The 18,342-nt window shown below is 34.8% G+C and overlaps 1 protein-coding gene across 1 annotated transcript; it reads left to right on the top strand.

The window, feature by feature from the left end:
• Positions 1 to 1,982: 1,982 nt before the first annotated feature.
• Positions 1,983 to 18,314, top strand: LOC113518336 (cullin-associated NEDD8-dissociated protein 1). The gene is made up of 24 exons (XM_052902537.1): positions 1,983 to 2,220; positions 2,310 to 2,479; positions 3,094 to 3,307; positions 3,747 to 3,881; positions 4,200 to 4,357; positions 4,472 to 4,634; positions 5,193 to 5,366; positions 5,509 to 5,617; positions 5,697 to 5,830; positions 6,170 to 6,330; positions 7,013 to 7,218; positions 7,298 to 7,491; positions 8,027 to 8,155; positions 8,344 to 8,475; positions 9,599 to 9,770; positions 11,588 to 11,742; positions 12,883 to 13,043; positions 13,920 to 14,118; positions 14,402 to 14,521; positions 14,819 to 14,956; positions 15,221 to 15,409; positions 16,111 to 16,354; positions 17,122 to 17,268; positions 18,012 to 18,314. The coding sequence occupies exons 1-24, from the start codon at positions 2,179 to 2,181 to the stop codon at positions 18,140 to 18,142; spliced, it is 3,777 nt and encodes a 1,258-aa protein (XP_052758497.1). The 5' UTR covers positions 1,983 to 2,178; the 3' UTR covers positions 18,143 to 18,314.
• Positions 18,315 to 18,342: the final 28 nt, after the last annotated feature.

Raw genomic sequence — 18,342 nt, 5'->3', positions numbered from 1 at the left:
AACCTTAGTTCTCAGAAACTAAGAACAAGGAATTATAAAATCTTTGCTTAGTATAGTAAGGTATCATGGGCGAAGCAGTATACTCTGTTATGTCTATGATACTGTTCATATCTATAAGCGACGGTTACCACTTTCCATCCAGGTGGAAAGTTCCACCTGATGGAAAGTTCAGCTTGTTAACCATTCGAAGTTGCATAAAAAAAAAAAAAGAAAAGATCACGTTATGACATTAATTGAAACGTAGTGAAAAATAAATACAAGTCTGTTGGGTAAAAGCTCCAAAAATCCTATCAATTTAGGGAAAAATACTTAACGTTTTGGTAAAAATCATTATTGGTATCTGTACTCCATAAATCCATAAATCAAAGTATGAACATTAAGATATCTGAAATCGTTTGACAAGTAAAATTAAATTGTTTGGTTTTTATTATGAAATTCTTAATAAAATTGTTGGATTAAAATATCGACAATCAAGAGATGGAAATTGAACTATTCTATGTTATATATATCTTCATTATTTCTCTATGAAATCTAATATATAAAAATTCTCGTATCGCGGTGTTTGTTATCAAAGTCCTCCGATGATTTTACTGATTTTTATGATATTTTGTATGCATATCCAGTAGGTCTGAGAATCGGGCAACATCTATTTTTCATACCCCTCAATAAGGGAAATCCACCTTTGATTTTGAAGATGGAATTGAATGAGATGGATGGAAAAAATTTTTGACCGTTTGCAGCAATATTTTGAATTAAGTATTTCTATTGCTCCGAAAGATATCATTTCCAAACATGAATTGAATGTGCTGTTTCGATCCGAAACATAGATTTTATCTCTTTAAATTACTATTGTAAAAAAAAAAAACTATTAAAACTTCAGTAAAAAAGTATAATTAAAAATGGCTCCGTAAGGAAGGAAACAGGATTAATACGTGGTTTTATTTTATAAAATTTCCCGAATAAATATTATCCACCTAATAACCTGCGGAGACAAATTAACTTTCTTCTCGGACTATCCATGTGCGAATTGACTTTAGGAATAGGATAAAATTTGGATCCGTACCGATTAGTAAGCCGTGCAATGTTTTAGGCGGGGATAACTGATCGATTGGTAGTTAATCAGTTATCGACCGATGAGGGTTAAAGATTAATTTAAATTGAAAGAATAATTAAAGCAAATTGTAATTATAAGCTATACATGAAAATTTCTCGTACTATAATTATTATATTCGATTGTCAACTTGCAACTTTATTGCGGAATATAAAAATCGCGATTACAAAACAGGGGTTGATCGTAAAACTGAAAGTTTGAAGTTGTATGTATTTTTAAATGCTAAATCATAATAAATTAAATAATAAATTAAAATAAAAACAATTAAAAAAAATATTTAAGGGTGGGTCGCCCTTATCATTGAGGGGTAACAAAAAGAGATGTTGGTTGATTCTCAGACCCTTTCTTTTTTCTCTTTCTGGAAACTATCATGGTTAATTCCTGATGAATTCATCATGATGGGCTAACTGGCCTGTTTTCATTCTCATCTATCACCATTCATTAGTGCTCAGCCAGCGTATTCCGTTAGCGCAGGCGGGGTAACCATACCATTTTCACCCATAAAAAAAAAACAGTTTGTGATAGGTAAAAGGTAGATAATGTTAATATTTGTTTTGTATTTTTTTATACCTATTATTTTTTTTATTACTACTTTATCGTAAGTTATATTTGTATAAGTATTGTTGTTTGTTGGAGAAAAGAGTATTTAGCTTATGTTCTGATTGTTAATTGTGCTATATTATTATTATTACTTAAATAACATATTGACGTGGTTTATTAGAGTATTACCCCTGCAGGTATGTAATTTATTTGGAGAGCAATTGGAGCGATTCATCTAAATAGTTATAAAAAAAGAAAATGACTATATTATATTTTGCTACAGACCCTAATAATCATAGAGACTTTTATTATTACTGTCATAATCTCTGTGATCTGTACTGTCATGTCATTCTCGTTCTGGAGTAATGAGAAATAATTTTTTGGTCATTGGGTATTTTACAGTTGGTTATCCGTTTAATCTTTCAGATGGTTATTCTTAAAATATTTTTCTTAAAAATTGTTTAGTATTAAATCTATTATTTGGTTTCTTTTATTTTGAGAATATCACAGGCTGAAAGTATTACAAAATGGCTAGTGTATCGTACCAAATTGCGAATCTTTTGGAGAAGGTGAGCCGGCAGTAATAACATTTAACTAAAATATTTTTATATACATAAATATAATTAAAATTACATATTTTCTTTTGTAATAATTTCAGATGACATCTAATGATAAAGACTTCAGATTCATGGCTACAAATGATTTGATGACAGAGTTGCAAAAGGACAGTATAAAGCTTGATGATGATTCTGAAAGGAAAGTGGTTAAGATGCTCCTTCGTTTACTTGAAGATAAGAACGGCGAAGTACAAAATTTAGCAGTGAAATGGTATGAAAACAGTTTCAAAGAGTTCTTACTAATATTATGTGAATGTGGCTAAGTATATTTATTCACGGTTTGTTTTTAGCTCTATACACTTTAACTGATCAATTCTGTTAGAACCCTAAGGCTACCTACTGATTGAAATGTAGCCTACGTATATATAGTATTTTACAATTATCCCAATTATATGCACTTTATGTAATATGATTTTATTCATATTATACAAGGTTTTGGTTTTATGGCTGGCAGTTTCCCTTATGTTAACTATTCTTGGGAATGCAATTGCTATTGGTATCTGCCGCCTTCTGTATGGAGGAAAGGATTAAGGAAAAAAAGGGGATGTTGGAGTGAGTAATGAAAGTTGGTAAAAAAGAAGTGAAGGATTTATGGAAAATAAGGAAGAGGGACACTGCAGTTGCAGAAGGGACCAATAAGATCAGAAAATGCAGCGACTTGGGGGCTGGGGTCACATACCCATGTACTTTTACTCTAGTACTAGATAGATAACTATAGGAGAACACCCCTGACCTATTTAATGAATCAAAATTAAAAATTAGATCTTTGCCCAGTATTGAAATACTTGGAAAAAAGATGGAAATAATATATTATTTTCTTTCCAGCCTTGGACCCCTTGTAAATAAAGTGAAAGAGTTTCAAGTAGAGAGCATTGTAGAAACTCTTTGTGCCAACATGCTCTCAGATACTGAACAGTTGCGAGACATCAGTAGCATTGGTTTGAAGACTGTCATTTCTGAACTTCCCTTAGGTTCAAGCACCCTTGCAGCTAATGTATGTAAAAAAATTACTGGAAGGCTGAGCAGTGCTATTGAAAAGGTATGTTAAAATTTATTAATTATCAGAACCAACTAATCTATGTAGTGAGCTAATAAATAAATAAAATTGGTTCAAAAATTTGCAAAATAACATAGCTACAAAAAATAAAATAAGGATAGAAAATTCAAATTGATTTAATCTATATTTAAAAAAGTATAGTTGTTAATTTTTTTTTCTTAAATCACTTAAAATTATGAAGTAGATTTGTAATTTTTATTAACTATGTAATCCTTTTAATTATTTGTATTTGAGACTAGTTTTGAGAATATAAATGAAGTATGAGAAGAATAGAATTATTTACAAATGAAAATGTCCATTTTGTTTTATGATGTTTATTGTATATAGAAGCTTTTTTCTATCTACATGTTCAAATTATTATTTTGATTATATTTTTAATGTTCCTATTTTAAGAATAAATGAAAAATATATTTAATTTCAGCAAGAAGATGTTTCTGTTCAACTTGAGGCTTTGGATATTTTAGCAGACTTGTTAAGTAGATTTGGTGGTCTTCTGATATCCTTCCATACAATGTTATTAAATTCTTTGCTCCCTCAGCTTGCTTCTCCGCGCCAGGTAATAAATGTTAAAAATGTGACAGTTAAAGTTATAAATAATTTGTTAAAAACATACTGTTACTAATTATGTTTGGATGAACATGTACCTTCATATAATATTAATGTCTTATTAACATAGGTAGTATGTATGTGAAAAAAATAACAAATATAATTAATGACATAGCTTTTATGTCATAGTTTATAGTAATTCATAGTTTTTAAACAACATTTTTAAAATTTTAAAAGAAGTTTAGATTAAAAATGTAATTAAAAAAATATCCACACATTATGCAATAAGGATTGTCCACAATAAATAACATCCTAAAAATCTGTGCAGGCAGTCCGCAAACGCACCATAGTTGCATTATCACACTTGGTTATGTCCTGTAATGCATCTCTATACAACAAACTCATTGATCATCTATTGGAAGGATTGGGTTCATCAACATCATCTAGTGTCAGCCGTACACACATTCAGTGCATTGCTTCTGTATGGTAAGATAATTATAAAGTATTTTTTTGTATGCTATCTAGTTATGTTCAAATGTATTCCGACATAGTGTTCATGTTTATGACACTACAATATTATAGAAAATTAAAATGTTTTAGCCGTCAAGCTGGTCATAGATTTGGTGAGCAGTTATGGCGTGTTGCACCTCAGGTTCTAGAACATTCTACAGATGCTGATGAGGAATTACGTGAACATTGCTTGCAAGCACTGGAAGCATTTGTCCTCAAGTGTCCTAAAGAAGTGCAACCACATATTCCAACGGCAAGTCTCAAAACATAACATTACAAATATGTACTAATTATAAATATAATTAAAGGAAGAACTGTAAAAATTTTAATCAACTAATCAGTGGAGAAAAATCTATTAACCATATTTTTTTAAATTTATTTTTATGCAACTGAGAATGGCAAACAAGCTGTTGGAAAGTGGTAACAGATTTAACTCTTAGATATAATTGTTTTGTATTGTAAAATCTTTATTGTAAAATAAAATAATATAAAGGTTTTTTTTATATAAATACTGTGTACTTGTAACAATTGGATTTTTTTTTTATTTCCACATATATGAAAAAAACACTGCTTTACTCAAACTGTTATGTTTTTCTTTTAGTTATTATACTTTCATTGTTATTTTTATAAATTTTTAAGAAAATCTCAAACACAACATTACTACAGTTGTTATCTAATATTTCTGATATCATTTTGCCAGCAAGTTATATATAGCTTATGGTTAATAATCCAGCTGAGATCAGAAATATGTTCAATATAGTAACTGAAGTACTTAATCTAATTTTTCATCCTGTATTTTTTATTTAAACAGATTATAGACCTTTGCTTAAAAATGATAACTTATGACCCTAACTATAACTACGAAGACGAAGAGGAGGATGGAGGCGGAGAGGACGAGGAAATGGAGGATGAATCATTTGCTCCTGATGCTGATCCAGATTCTGACTCGGAAGAATATTCTGATGATGATGATATGTCCTGGAAGGTGAATTATTATTAAATATTAATATTTTATATATGTATATTTTTCTTTATTATATGTAAAAATAAATATGTCGTTACTATGCTCAAATTGAAGACAATTTTTCTTTATATAATTATTATAAATTATGTCAATATTTTAATAGGTGAGGCGTGCAGCAGCTAAATGTTTAGAGTCTGTTATTGCCACGCGTCATGAACTGTTAGCCGAAATGTATGTGACAGTTTCACCTGCTTTGATTGCCCGATTTAAAGGTACAGTATATATTATAATATTTGTAATTAAATGAAAATTAAATTAGATACATATATAAATGTGTATACTTTTTTATAGAACGAGAAGAAAATGTCAAGTGTGATATTCTAAGTGCATATACGGCTTTGTTAAGAGCTACACGTCCGCCACCCGCTCTTCAAATACCAATTGCTCCAACAGATAACTCTCCACAAGCTTTGCTTCTACAAAGGGTAATTTTCATAATAAAACTAATTTTCTAAGTTAGTTTGGCTTAGGTCAAATCTCTATTTCTGGAAACTGTATAACATATAATTCTTAATATCGTAATATTTGTACTAAAATGATCGCACACTACAAAGCAGTGGACTTGTTTACGAACTAATTATCATGCACAGGAAGTTTTTGAGTCAGGTAGTTAATAAATTAAATAAATCTTCATCGCCTGAGGAGAATGCAGGTAGAAGCCTTGGGATAGCACCCTCTGCTCCGTCGTGGTGGGCCTGATGTTACATGCTTCTTTCCTCATTGTGTAGTATGATTGCATTTTGTACCTGTATCCTGCGCGGCAGGTGGCGGGCGTGGTGCGCGGTGCACTGCGCGTGATCCGCGGGCGCAGCGTGCGCGCGCGCGGCTGCGCGCTGGCACTGCTGCGCGAGTTGCTGGCCGCCGCGCCCGGCTGCCTCGTCGACCACGCCGCCAGGGTCATACGCGCGCTTACACCCGCGCTCACGTTAGTATGATATGTATGATGTATGATATTCCGTACACTCCTGCTGTCTTTAGACAACCGTGTTCTTCTGTAAAGAGGTAAAATTTTATGCGCAGCGTAGTTTTGGACGCAAATATGATATTATAAACAAATGACGCTGTATGAAAGCGTCTAGTGTCCTGTTATTCACAAGTATATGATGGTAGAATCGGTTACGGTGTAGCCATTAATTGTACGCCATCTCTATGTAAATAAAAATAACCTGTGCAAGCTGTGTATGTGTGTGTGTGTGTAGTTCAAGGTTTCGCCTTACCGTAATGTTCTACGTAGACAATGTTCATTTCGTTTATGGACAAAATATATTTTGTGTGAATTATTACAAAACATATGTAATACACACATTTTTAGCGTTTTATTATAATTTGATAAAATATAGACTAAAATATAGACCTCGTCGGATTAAAAAAAAAGTATATTATAGATAAGAAATATTGTTGGATAAAATGTCCCTCATGTGTGCAAACCATAAAAGACTAATATGCCCGAATATAACAGATAAGATAACCTAGGCCAAAACCACAGTGTAAGAAATACCAAGTAATCCAACGCCTTTGGCAATCGTGCCATTGGACATGACAATTGGAGACATATTGTTTTATCTAGATTAGTCTATGCCGAAACAATAAATGTACTGGTGTTGCAGTGACAAGAGCACGGCGTCATCGATGAAGATCGAGACGCTGGTGTTCGTGGTGTGTCTGGTGCGCGGTCACGGCGCGGGCGCGATGCGCGGCCACGTGGCGGCGTTGCTGCCCGCCGTGCTGGCGTGCGTGCACGACCCCTTCTACAAGGTCACCGCGGAGGCGTTGCGCGTGCTGCAGACACTCGTCAAGGTCATGCGTCCGCTCGGTGCGTCTCACACCTCTCGGATACTATTTTGACATTAACATTTTAAAATACTATATTTTATTACATTTTTTTGTTATAGAGAATGTAGAGAACATAGAGGGTAAAGAAGAGGTGTTCGTGGAGCCGCCACCAGAGGAGTTGCAGCCGTTTATTCCCGCGATGTACGAGTGCACGCTTGTACGCTTGCGTGCCACCGACATGGACCAAGAAGTGAAAGAGCGCGCCATAGCCGCTTGCGGACAACTCATATGCCACTTTGGAGATTATCTGCAGGTATGAAGGATATTTCTGTAAAATTTTATGTAGGACCAATTTACATATAAATGGGTCATGAATTATTCATGTTATATCATCTATCAATCTACATATATGAATAGATGTGAAAAATCTTCTTATTTAAATTCTAAAGTAAAATATTCTTCAAGTTTTTCATATACTGTACGTAATTTTACGCTAACTTAGTGTAGCAAAAGGTATTAAATCATTTAATAAAATAAGTAATGTTTTCTTGTAAATAAGTAATGTTTTGATTCCTACAATTAGGGTATATTTAATGATATTCCATTTATTAAATCTGTAAGCAAAGAGATTACATATTTTGCCAAAATCGTGATTTATGTTTTATCTAAACAGACTTGGTATAGCTACATATACTGACCCATATTACTAGTATTTTATAGCTTTTCCCTTTTGAGCTACCCATTTGTTGTTTTCTTGGCTGGCTTATTAGTTCAAAATCAGAGATACAGTCTGGAGTTCATTAAATGATAGTACTCTTTTTCAAAAGAGACATGATTTTTGTTTACAGAATGAGCTTCCCGTGTGTCTACCTATATTTTTAGAACGGTTACGTAACGAAATAACGCGTCTGACAACTGTTAAAGCGTTAACTAAAATAGCCTCTTCGCCTCTACGAATTGATTTAAGACCTATTTTGGTAAGTAAAATAGTATTTTAATATTTTATTATATATAAAATTTTTATTTTTACATTAATATTGGTGTACGTAGCTTGCTTAATGACATATTGATGTATTTAATTTCTTTCCTTAGATTTAAAGTATTATTTTGAAAAGAAGTTACAAAAATAATTGTAGTAATTACATGTTGTATGTGTTTATTTCAGCCCGATGCTGTTCCTATCTTGGGATCATTTTTGAGAAAGAACCAAAGGGCTTTGAAGCTGTCTACATTAGTATTGCTGGACACTCTGGTACAAAACTACAGCAATGCAATTAGTATTGAATTATTGAGCAAGGTGTGTATGATTTTGACTTATAAAAGTTAAAGTTTGGAAGTTTCATACTCAATTAATTTAAAAAAAATATATATATTCTTGAATAAAATTTGGTGTATGTAGTAAATGAGTGGGTACTGCTGCTCTCCTATTAGCTATAATCCCAAAATAACTTGTCTCTTTGCCATAGCGTAGGGGTCACAGGTTCATTTTCGCATTCTACTATACAATATTTTTCTAATAGAGCACTTTTTTAAATAAACAATGGGGAAAATCGAAAGTAGATTGTTCTTGAAAATTTACATATAATTGCGATAATGCTTCTCTTCAATAAGCAGTAGTATGGACACTATTAAAAAATGTAAATTTTGAAGGAAAACACATAGAAAAGGAGTTAAATAAAAATTGCAATTATAAGGTTGAGAACGAAAGTGGCTGATATCTTAATAAGAATAGACAAGTAGCGATCACATACTAAAATAAACGAAATCCTAATCAAAGAATAAAAAAAATATCCTTTTTTTTCAGCATTACCCACGCTACTATGATAACGTATACTATAATTACGGGTACTAAGTGTAGTGTGTGTTGGTTATGTATATGTGATGTATGTATATGTAATGTATATAACTATAATCTATGTAAGTGTGGTGATGAGGCTATTTCATTTTCGTCCATCTCTAAGAATTAACAAACGATTCTACCAATTTTTTTTTATACAACTTATGTAACAAGCTGACGGCCCACCTGATGGAAAGTGGAAACAATCCCTAATAATAACTTTCCCGCCTAACACACGAATGGAATTGATGTATCCAAGTAAACAGGGGGGAAAGGGATTGTTAGTAATAGAGACTGAGAATCCCATTGCTAGCAATATACCCAACCAGGTCGATCTTCTCGCGGTTCTCAAACCGGAAACTATCATGGTTAATTCCATGATAAATTCATCATGATGCTAACTACGGTTTTCATTCTCATCTATTACCCTTCACTGATGCTCCGCAAGCGTATACCGTTAGCGCAGGCAGGGTAACCATTTTCACCCATCAAAAAAAGAAAATATCCAAGCAAACGACTTTTGTACAAAGTTTCCCTCTTATTTGGTTATACGCAAATTATGATTGTGATGCCGTATGGTAAGGTGCTGACGGAGGTGCCGGCGCTGGTGAGCGAGGCGGACCTGCACTGCGCGCAGACGGCGCTGACGCTGGTGCGCGGCGCGTGCCTGCGCTGCCCGCACGCGCTCACGCCCGACGCGCGCCACGCGCTCACGCCCAACATCCTCGCGCTCGCCAAGTCGCCGCTGCTGCAGGGTACGCGCACACCGCTCTTTATTTACAACTTGTAACCCAGCCCGGATTTGATAATCATGAAGACTAAGGACCCTATTGCTAGCAATATACCCTACAAGGTAGACCTCCATGTGGTCCCCCCTGGAAATCATCGTTCTGAATTCCAAGTGTATTCATCACGATGAGCTAACTGACCTGTTTTTTCATCCTCACCTATCATCTCTCACTGGTGCCCCACCAGTGTATACCGTTAGCACAGGCGGGGTTACCATTCCATCATCACACATTAAAAAAAAAGGGGCAGATAGAATGTTCGACAATAATATTGTCGAAAATAAATATATACACACACAAAATATGTTTGAAAAAATAAATAATTTTTTAAAATATATTTTATGAGTAACTTGAATCGTTTATGCAATCAAAAAAGCTCTCAAATATAAATAATTTTCCGCGGTTTTACCGTAATGTTATATAGCTTAAAACCTTCCTCGGGCTATCTGATATCTTAATGGAACATCCAACACAAAAAGAATTTTTTAATTCGAAATAGTAGTTCCTGAGATTAGTGCGTTCAGACAAACAAATTTCTCAGCTTTATAATATTAGTATAGATTAAATGCAGCCCATGATACTAGCTAATAATGTAGCTCTATATGTGGAAGAATTCTTAAAGTCGGTTAAGTGTTTTTTTGTGTTTATTCATTACAAACAAATAATTAAGTCTGTCCTCTTTGTAATAATTGTTTAGATTAGCAACAAAACTTACATATTTGCTTATGTCCCATCATATTTACTTGTCATCATCATATCGGCCGTTAACTATCCATTGTTGAACGTAGGCATCCCGCTTGGGCAATTTTGCCAGTAGTAGTTTAAAAGGCGGGTGGGCAGCAACAGGCTTTGGTGATGTTTTAAGAGGAAAGCTGCTGCCCATCCCTCGATTATTAATTTTTTTTAGTCGTCTCTTACAATACCCACGGGAAAGCAAGGGGATAGCCAATTCTTTGCCGGGATCACACGGCAATATTTAGTATAGTACGGTTGAAATAACAATACAATTGTGATGTATCTCTGTATATCTGTATGTAATGATTTTAGTAATTGTAAAGGCGTGTATTCCTAGAAATAATCTCTGTTATAAAAGATTAAGCAGGATTAAAAAAATACCCAGATATATTAATATTTGTTGAGATTAATGAATATTATTATTGTCATCCCTTTGTATACCTTGATTAAAATTCTTTATAATCTGGTCTCTTTAAGTTTATCCATTTGTCTATATGAATATATTTTTTTTTAATATTGTATGCTTGAGTGGGTGTGGCAAGTATGGAGTCGCTTCCGCTGCGACTGAATGTAACATTTTAGTTTATATTTTGATTTGGTTAGCAGCGTTTATAATAAAGTTTGGCAACGTCGCCAATTATTTGTTTATTATCAAAAACAATCGAAGAATTTTCAATGTTTCTGATTGATTATTTAAATACTGCTCTGACTACGAACTAAATTAATCATAGAATATAATTATACGTTGTATGTAAATCTACCTAATAAACTTTGCACCTACTTTATATTTTGCTTAAAAAAATTTCCAATACATTTTTTGTCAAACTTTCCATGATATTCTGATAAGTATATTATTGCATGATTAACGTTGTAGTTCGTAGGCAGAGCACTTTCTAAATAATTAAACAGAAATATTGAAAATTCTTTTGAATCGTTTTTGAAGATTGACATATAATTGCGACGTTGCTGCACTTCCTCAAGCTAAAGTTATGAACGCTGTTAATATGGACACGTGGAGTGATTGCGTTGCGGTGTGCTGGGTGCGGCAGGGGGCGCGCTGGCAGCGATGCTGGGCGTGCTGAGCGCGTTGGTGGCGGCGGATGTGGCGGGCTGCTCGCGGCGCGAGCTGCTGGCGCTGCTGGTGGCGCCCGTGCACCGCGCGCACGACCACGCCGCGCACGCCACCGCGCACTACACCAAGCAGGTGCGTACGGTCCCACCACATCACCATTCCACCACATTGTCCCGCATCACGCAAGCCCGGGGGAGAGGGAGTGTTAGTAATGGTGGTTAACAGCTAGATTGTTAGCAGTATATGCTATCAGGGTTTTTTTTACAACACAGGGGGCAAACGAGCATTGTTAGCAGTATATGCTATCAGGTGGACCTTCACGCGGTTCCCTGGAATTTATTGTGATTAATTATTGTTGAATTCATCATTGACCAATTTATCTTCATTTTCATCTATCATCATTCACTGCTCACTAGTATATACTCATTGCACAAGTGGGGTTACTATTTTATTTTCACCTATTAAAAAAAGTGTTATATGGGCATATAATGGGTGGGAAGGGATTAGTGATAATGGGAATTTAACAGCTCCGCTGCATGCCCCCTAACAGGTCAACCTTCATGCGGTTCCTCTTAGATACCATCTTGATTAAATCTTATGAACTTCGTCACAATGGGCTAACTGATCTCTATTTTATATCAGTTTTCATCCTCATCTATCACCTTTACTAGTGCACTGCCAGCATATACCGTAACACAGGCGGAGTTAATATTCCATTATCACCCAGTAAAAAAAAAGACAGACTCATTTTAATTACAATTTAAGAACTCGAGATATAATAAAAAAAGGAAAGCACTACTTTTACCAGAGCTAGAAGTAGAGGTGCACAAAGGTAGTTTGCTTGGATTGGCTGTGCTGTATGGCTGTATTGTTATGCCAATGTAGTCTTTAAGAATAGCAATGCATAAAGGATATCATTGGCGTCACAATATATTCTGTTATGTCCATGGTGCTGTTCATAGGGCACAGTTACCATTTTCCATTGGGTTGGCTTGTTAGTTTGTTTGCCATTCTAATAGATTCAACATAATTTTTTGCAATATGAAATATTAACGAAATTTTATAAATGTATTTTGAATAACATTATATAGTCAATATATTAATTTCTAAACAAACAGTGAATTATATATTAATGTATTTTGAACAATATAATAAAAAATGAATCATGAAAACAAGGTATTTGGTATTTGTTATATATATATATATATATATATATATATATATATATATATATATATATATATATATTTTAATGAGTGTGGTATCATACAGGCGTTCCACTCGCTGGCGAAGTGCGTGGCCGCTGTGGTAGTTGAGGGCGGTGCGGATGCTCTGGACGTAGTGCGCGAGTTCCTACGTGACGCGGCGCGACCACCGTCCGATCCACACCATATGTTCGCGCTGCTCGCGCTCGCCGAGATCGGCAGGCACTTGTTAGTTCTTGTATATTTTATATTTTTAAATTATATCACCATCACAATGGTCGTTAACTATCCACTATTGAACATACAATTTATATACTATTTTCCACACATTCATAAATGTAATAACGATCGCATAAATAGCAGTTATATACCGAGAGATATTTTTACACGGTAGATACGTTCCTGAGAAAAACATTAGTTGTGATTTTTTTCATATTTTTAGGTGTACTAAAAATAAAAAACTTTCATTTGTTCTAATAGTTCTTATTGTAGCTTCGTTCATATTATATGATTTTGCAACATCTACTACTCTAAGTCCCTTTCGTAAGCGATCCAAAATTTCGATTTTAGTTTCTAAAGAAATAACTTTTAACTTCTTTCGACATTATAAGCCTATAATTTTTTTTTAATTTATGTTAATTTATAAAAATCTTAATTATGCACTCACTTATAATTTACGAATATGAAAAATTAAATCATCAGTTTTTTCCGTATAAAACTTTATTTTATGCGAAGAAATACAGACACAGTGTGCATTGGAAGTCAGCACAAAAGCTCGGGATTTCCCGTGAGATGTACATGTTCAAACACAGTTTTAGAGAGTGCGATAAAAACAAAAAAAAAAAAAAAAAAACTTATTTGGAAAATAAAAGCGAAAACGTTTGTAAATCGGGGGATATATATTCTTCAAATTTGTCAGTGTTTGTTTGTATCCAACAACTCATTTGTAAATCCTTTTCATTAAAAAAAAAAATCGTCAATATAAGTTCAGATTTGGCTAAGATATTGTATAAGATATATAAAAATATCAATAATATACTTTAAAATTGACAAATAGATGACAAGGAAATGTGAAATATTTTAGGGATTTTAATTATTTTATAGGGATTTGAGCTCCATCCCGAATCTGAAGGAAGTTCTGTTGGAGTCGTTCACACCGTCTTCCGAGGAAGTGAAGTCTGCGGCGAGCTACGCCCTTGGCTCGGTGGCGGTCGGCAACCTTCCGGAGTTCCTGCCTTTCATATTAGGCGAGATCGAAGCGCAACCCAAACGACAGTATTTATTATTGCACTCCTTACGAGAGGTAATTATATGTAATTTTGTCACCATTCTCATAACGACCTATTAATGTTCCACTGCTTTGCATATGTTTTTCTATAAGTTATGGATGTAACGGTTTATTGCAAGGTTTCGTTTTCTGGTCTCTCTTTCTTTCTCAAGTTTCTAATGTCTACTTTTCATTGTAGTTTTGCAATATAAATATTGATGGAAAAATACGTTAATCTGTTGAGATTATTAAATTATAAAAAAAAAAATCGTTTATGTTTCGTGCTACATTTTAAAAAAATTTTTTATTTTATCCATAGATTATTACCTCAGAGTCATGCACGCCAGAGGGTGTAGAAGCTTTGAGGCCTTTTATACGAGAGATATGGGTGCAACTGTCCAAACATTGTCAATGTGCAGAGGAAGGGTCTCGCAATGTAGTAAGTACAAAGTTTTGCAGTTAGATACACTCACTGGATAAACTTATTATTGTACACTGGTAGTTGCATCAGAACAATTAAAACATAGGTGCTTTATTTTGTAATCTTCTGTGTGTACTGTACTGTAATTGTTTAGTTATATAAATATAGGAGTATGAAAATAATAGGTGCCATCTACTGCATTCTAAGGATAAATTAGGAATATATAAATACTATTCAGTATTATGTCAACTGTAAATTATGTTGCTTTTAAAAATGAATGTAAGTTACATATAAATTGTGTTTATGTTGTTTCAGGTAGCAGAATGTTTAGGAAAATTATGTTTGTTAGAACCACAAGAACTATTGCCTCAACTGAAGGAGTTTTTGAAATCACCGGAACCTCTCACTAGAACAACTGCAGTTACAGCTGTAAAATTCACCATTTCTGATCAGGTGAATACTTAACTATACTTTGTCTAGGCTTATAATTTATAAAGACATTATATATACTAGTAGAGAACATCATCTGGAGTTAAGACTATTTTTAATATTATTTAAATGAAAGTTCTAAATATCATGTTATTTTTTTATTTGATTTTTAAGAAATGACAGTATACAAGTCGAGATATTTTTCTTTTTATTTTTATTTCTAATAAATAATTTCAATGCTAATGATCGCATTGTAATTATTTGTTTGTGTTCCGTGTATTACGGCAGCCGCAAGCAATAGATCCGTTGCTGCGCGCGTGCATGCCGGAGCTGTTGGTGCCGCTGCGGGACAGCGAGCTGGGCGTGCGGCGCGTGGCGCTGGTCGCCTTCAACTCGGCCGCCCACAACAAGCCCTCTCTCGTGCGCGACCTGCTGCCGCACGTGCTGCCTACCATCTACCAGGAGACCAAAGTCAAGGTACCCACTTATGATCGGAGGATAATGGATTGTTAAAAATGGGGATTAGTAGCCCCATTGTTAGCAACACACCCTATCAGGTCGACCTCCTCGCGATCCCCCCTGGAAACTCGTGTTCTATTCCAAGTTCATCACGATAGGCTAATTGACCTGCCTTTTCATTGTCACCATCCCTTACTGGTGGCCCGCCGGCATATACTGATAGCGTAGGCGAGGTTGCCATTCCATTATCATCCATTTAAATAAAATACCACTTACAACCTTATACAGTTTCGATTTAACCATATTATGCCTCATCAAATAAATGCTAGGCAATTATACCAAGATTTAGATTTAGTACTCAATATATTTATTGCACTCTAGAATGTTTATCATTTTAGGTGTTGTAAATTATATATAGATCTAATTCAGTGCCCAGTTAAATAAACTTTGTATATTGTGTATGTGTTCTGTAGTGTATAAAAATAAAGTTTCTTTACCTAAATGATTGCTGTACTGACAAATTAACAAGAAGTGTGCTAATCGAGAATTGGTTAAATAGAAGTAAGGATATAATTATTCAACTTGTATCTATATAATTTTGTAAAACATATTTGATGTAAATGTTTAAGTTAAAGAAAATATATCTCCCTCTTAGAATGTAGTATTGAGTGTACTATTTAAGTTAAAAATATTTTTTTGTTTCTTATTAAATATTACAGAAAGAACTGATCCGCGAAGTGGAGATGGGTCCGTTCAAGCATTCTGTCGACGACGGGTTGGACTTGCGCAAAGCGGCGTTCGAGTGCATGTACACACTCCTGGGCACATGCCTGGACAGGCTTGACGTGTTCGAGTTCCTGCGGCACGTGGAGGACGGCCTGCGTGACCATTACGACATCAAGATGCTCACCTACCTCATGTGCGCCAGGCTCGCGCAACTCTGTCCTGCTGTCGTGCTACAAAGTAAGTCTTAAACTTTTCAGACATTTTGTACCAAAATGGGTTAATTCATAGTCGTTGGGGGGTAGGGGTGGGAGGCTTTTTTGGTAATGGGTTCTAACAGCCCCATTGCTAGTAATATACCCTATTAGGTCGACCTCCATGCGTTTCCCCTTGGAAATCATTGTAGTTAATTTTTGTTGAATTCTTCGCGATAGGCCGACGGACCTACCTTCATCCTCACCTATCATCTATCACTGGTGCCCCACTTGCATATACCAATAACGCAGGCGGGGTTACTATTCCATTTTCACACATTAAAAAAGAAATCAATAGCCTTTACTATACATAAAGACATTGTTTGTATATGCGCAAACATGTATATACCGAGCGTGGTTTGTTTGCGAATGGGTCGAGGGGGAAGGGGGAGTGGTTGGCAGTTTGAGATGAGGGCAGAGAGTGACTATACTATAACCTGTAGCTAGTTGTTATACTGTGTTACCGTTTTACATACACGGCTAAAATTTTTATCTCTATTAAACAACAAATATTAATTTGTATACTTTAAAAATATTGATCTTGATATCACTGAACACGAGCCTCTCAAAAGAGGTGGATCTACCATTCGGGTGGCTTTATTTGGCTTTCTTTTAGTACAGTGTTGTAATATTTGTCATTTGATAAAAAGTAATAATTGTCATTTAAAAACGACAAATGACACTATAAAGTTTTTATACTTGAAACAATTTTTTATCTAGAGTGTTTAAAACTGTGATCCCATATGTTTACAGGGCTAGAGAGCTTAGTGGAGCCTTTAAGAGTGACATGTACTATGAAAGTGAAGGCCAACTCTGTGAAGCAAGAATATGAGAAACAGGATGAATTGAAGCGCTCTGCTCTGCGGGCAGCTGCTGCTCTACTTCAAATACCCGAGGCTGGTGTGTAGTTTATTTACTATTAGGATAACCAATTGTACTATAGCAGTTATTAGTGACTTTATTTTGATTAAGTTACATACCTCAGAAAATTATGTGTAAGCAGGTAGGCAGGAAAATCCTGGAGTTTTTATTGAGTACTGAAAATAGTAAACAATTTGTTGGCTCATTTAATCATGTATTTTAGCATTAGGTACTGCTTATGGTATCTTCCCCGCGTTGCTACTCTACAGAACTATAATTACTTCATGTGCGTAATACCTGTCTGCAATTGCAACAATAATACCCGCATTCACGACAAATATATTAATTATCTGACCGGTTTTTGCTATATTTATTATTATTGTTTTTTACTAATAAAAAATAAAAAGATAGTATTATATGCCCCTTCTTCAGCACGCCTATTCGCCTATTTGGCGACGTGCTGAAAAAGGGTCAAATTAAAAGTACCCGTAACTGGCGAGCGTGTATGAAAAGATTGATGAATGTGGAAGAAGCGAAAGAGGTTTGTTTGAATCGAAGCATTTGGCGTTCCATTGTTTCTGCCTACCCTAATGGGAGACAGGCGTGACAGATATGTATGTATGTTTTTTACTATTTATATATTTTTTTATTTGAGAGTAAGTTATGCAATGTCTTAACACATTCTTTTTTAATCAAAAGATTTTACTCATATATTGGTCTTTTGTTAAAATTGCAAAATTTAAGCCAGTTTTTTATCATTACAATATAATGCTTTTTTTCAGAGAAAAACCCCCATCTAATGGAGTTCGTGACGCAAATCAAGACGCTCCCAGACCTACAGCCAATCTTCGAGTCGATCCTGAAAGACTCGACCGGCGGTGGTGTGGACTCGAACCTGATGGATCAGAGCTAGCCGCGCCCCGCCGCCTCGCCTTCGCCGCCATTGCTGCATACACTTCGCATTTAATGTCTGTCTCGCTCGCTCATACACGCAAGTCCATTCGTTTTTTGTTTCCCTTTGTTTTTTATTTTTTTGAGAACCCTGTTCTTCCCTGTTTATTATTGTATAAAAGTTTGAAAGTTGAGCATTGTTTGTATAATTTCAATCATGAT

This window comes from Galleria mellonella, unplaced genomic scaffold (genome assembly GCF_026898425.1).
Source record: "Galleria mellonella isolate WM207_F2 unplaced genomic scaffold, CSIRO_AGI_GalMel_v1 utg132, whole genome shotgun sequence".
Lineage (NCBI taxonomy): Eukaryota > Metazoa > Arthropoda > Insecta > Lepidoptera > Pyralidae > Galleria > Galleria mellonella.
This window is presented reverse-complemented; position numbering and strand designations above follow the sequence as displayed.

Bases quoted from the DNA above. Each gene is read 5' to 3' on its own strand.
- LOC113518336 (XM_052902537.1), top strand. From the start codon at position 2,179: ATGGCTAGTGTATCGTACCAAATTGCGAATCTTTTGGAGAAG. The intron at 8,156-8,343 runs GTAAGTAAAATA...TGTTTATTTCAG, and splicing joins TTGATTTAAGACCTATTTTG to CCCGATGCTGTTCCTATCTT. The intron at 8,476-9,598 runs GTGTGTATGATT...CCGTATGGTAAG, and splicing joins GTATTGAATTATTGAGCAAG to GTGCTGACGGAGGTGCCGGC.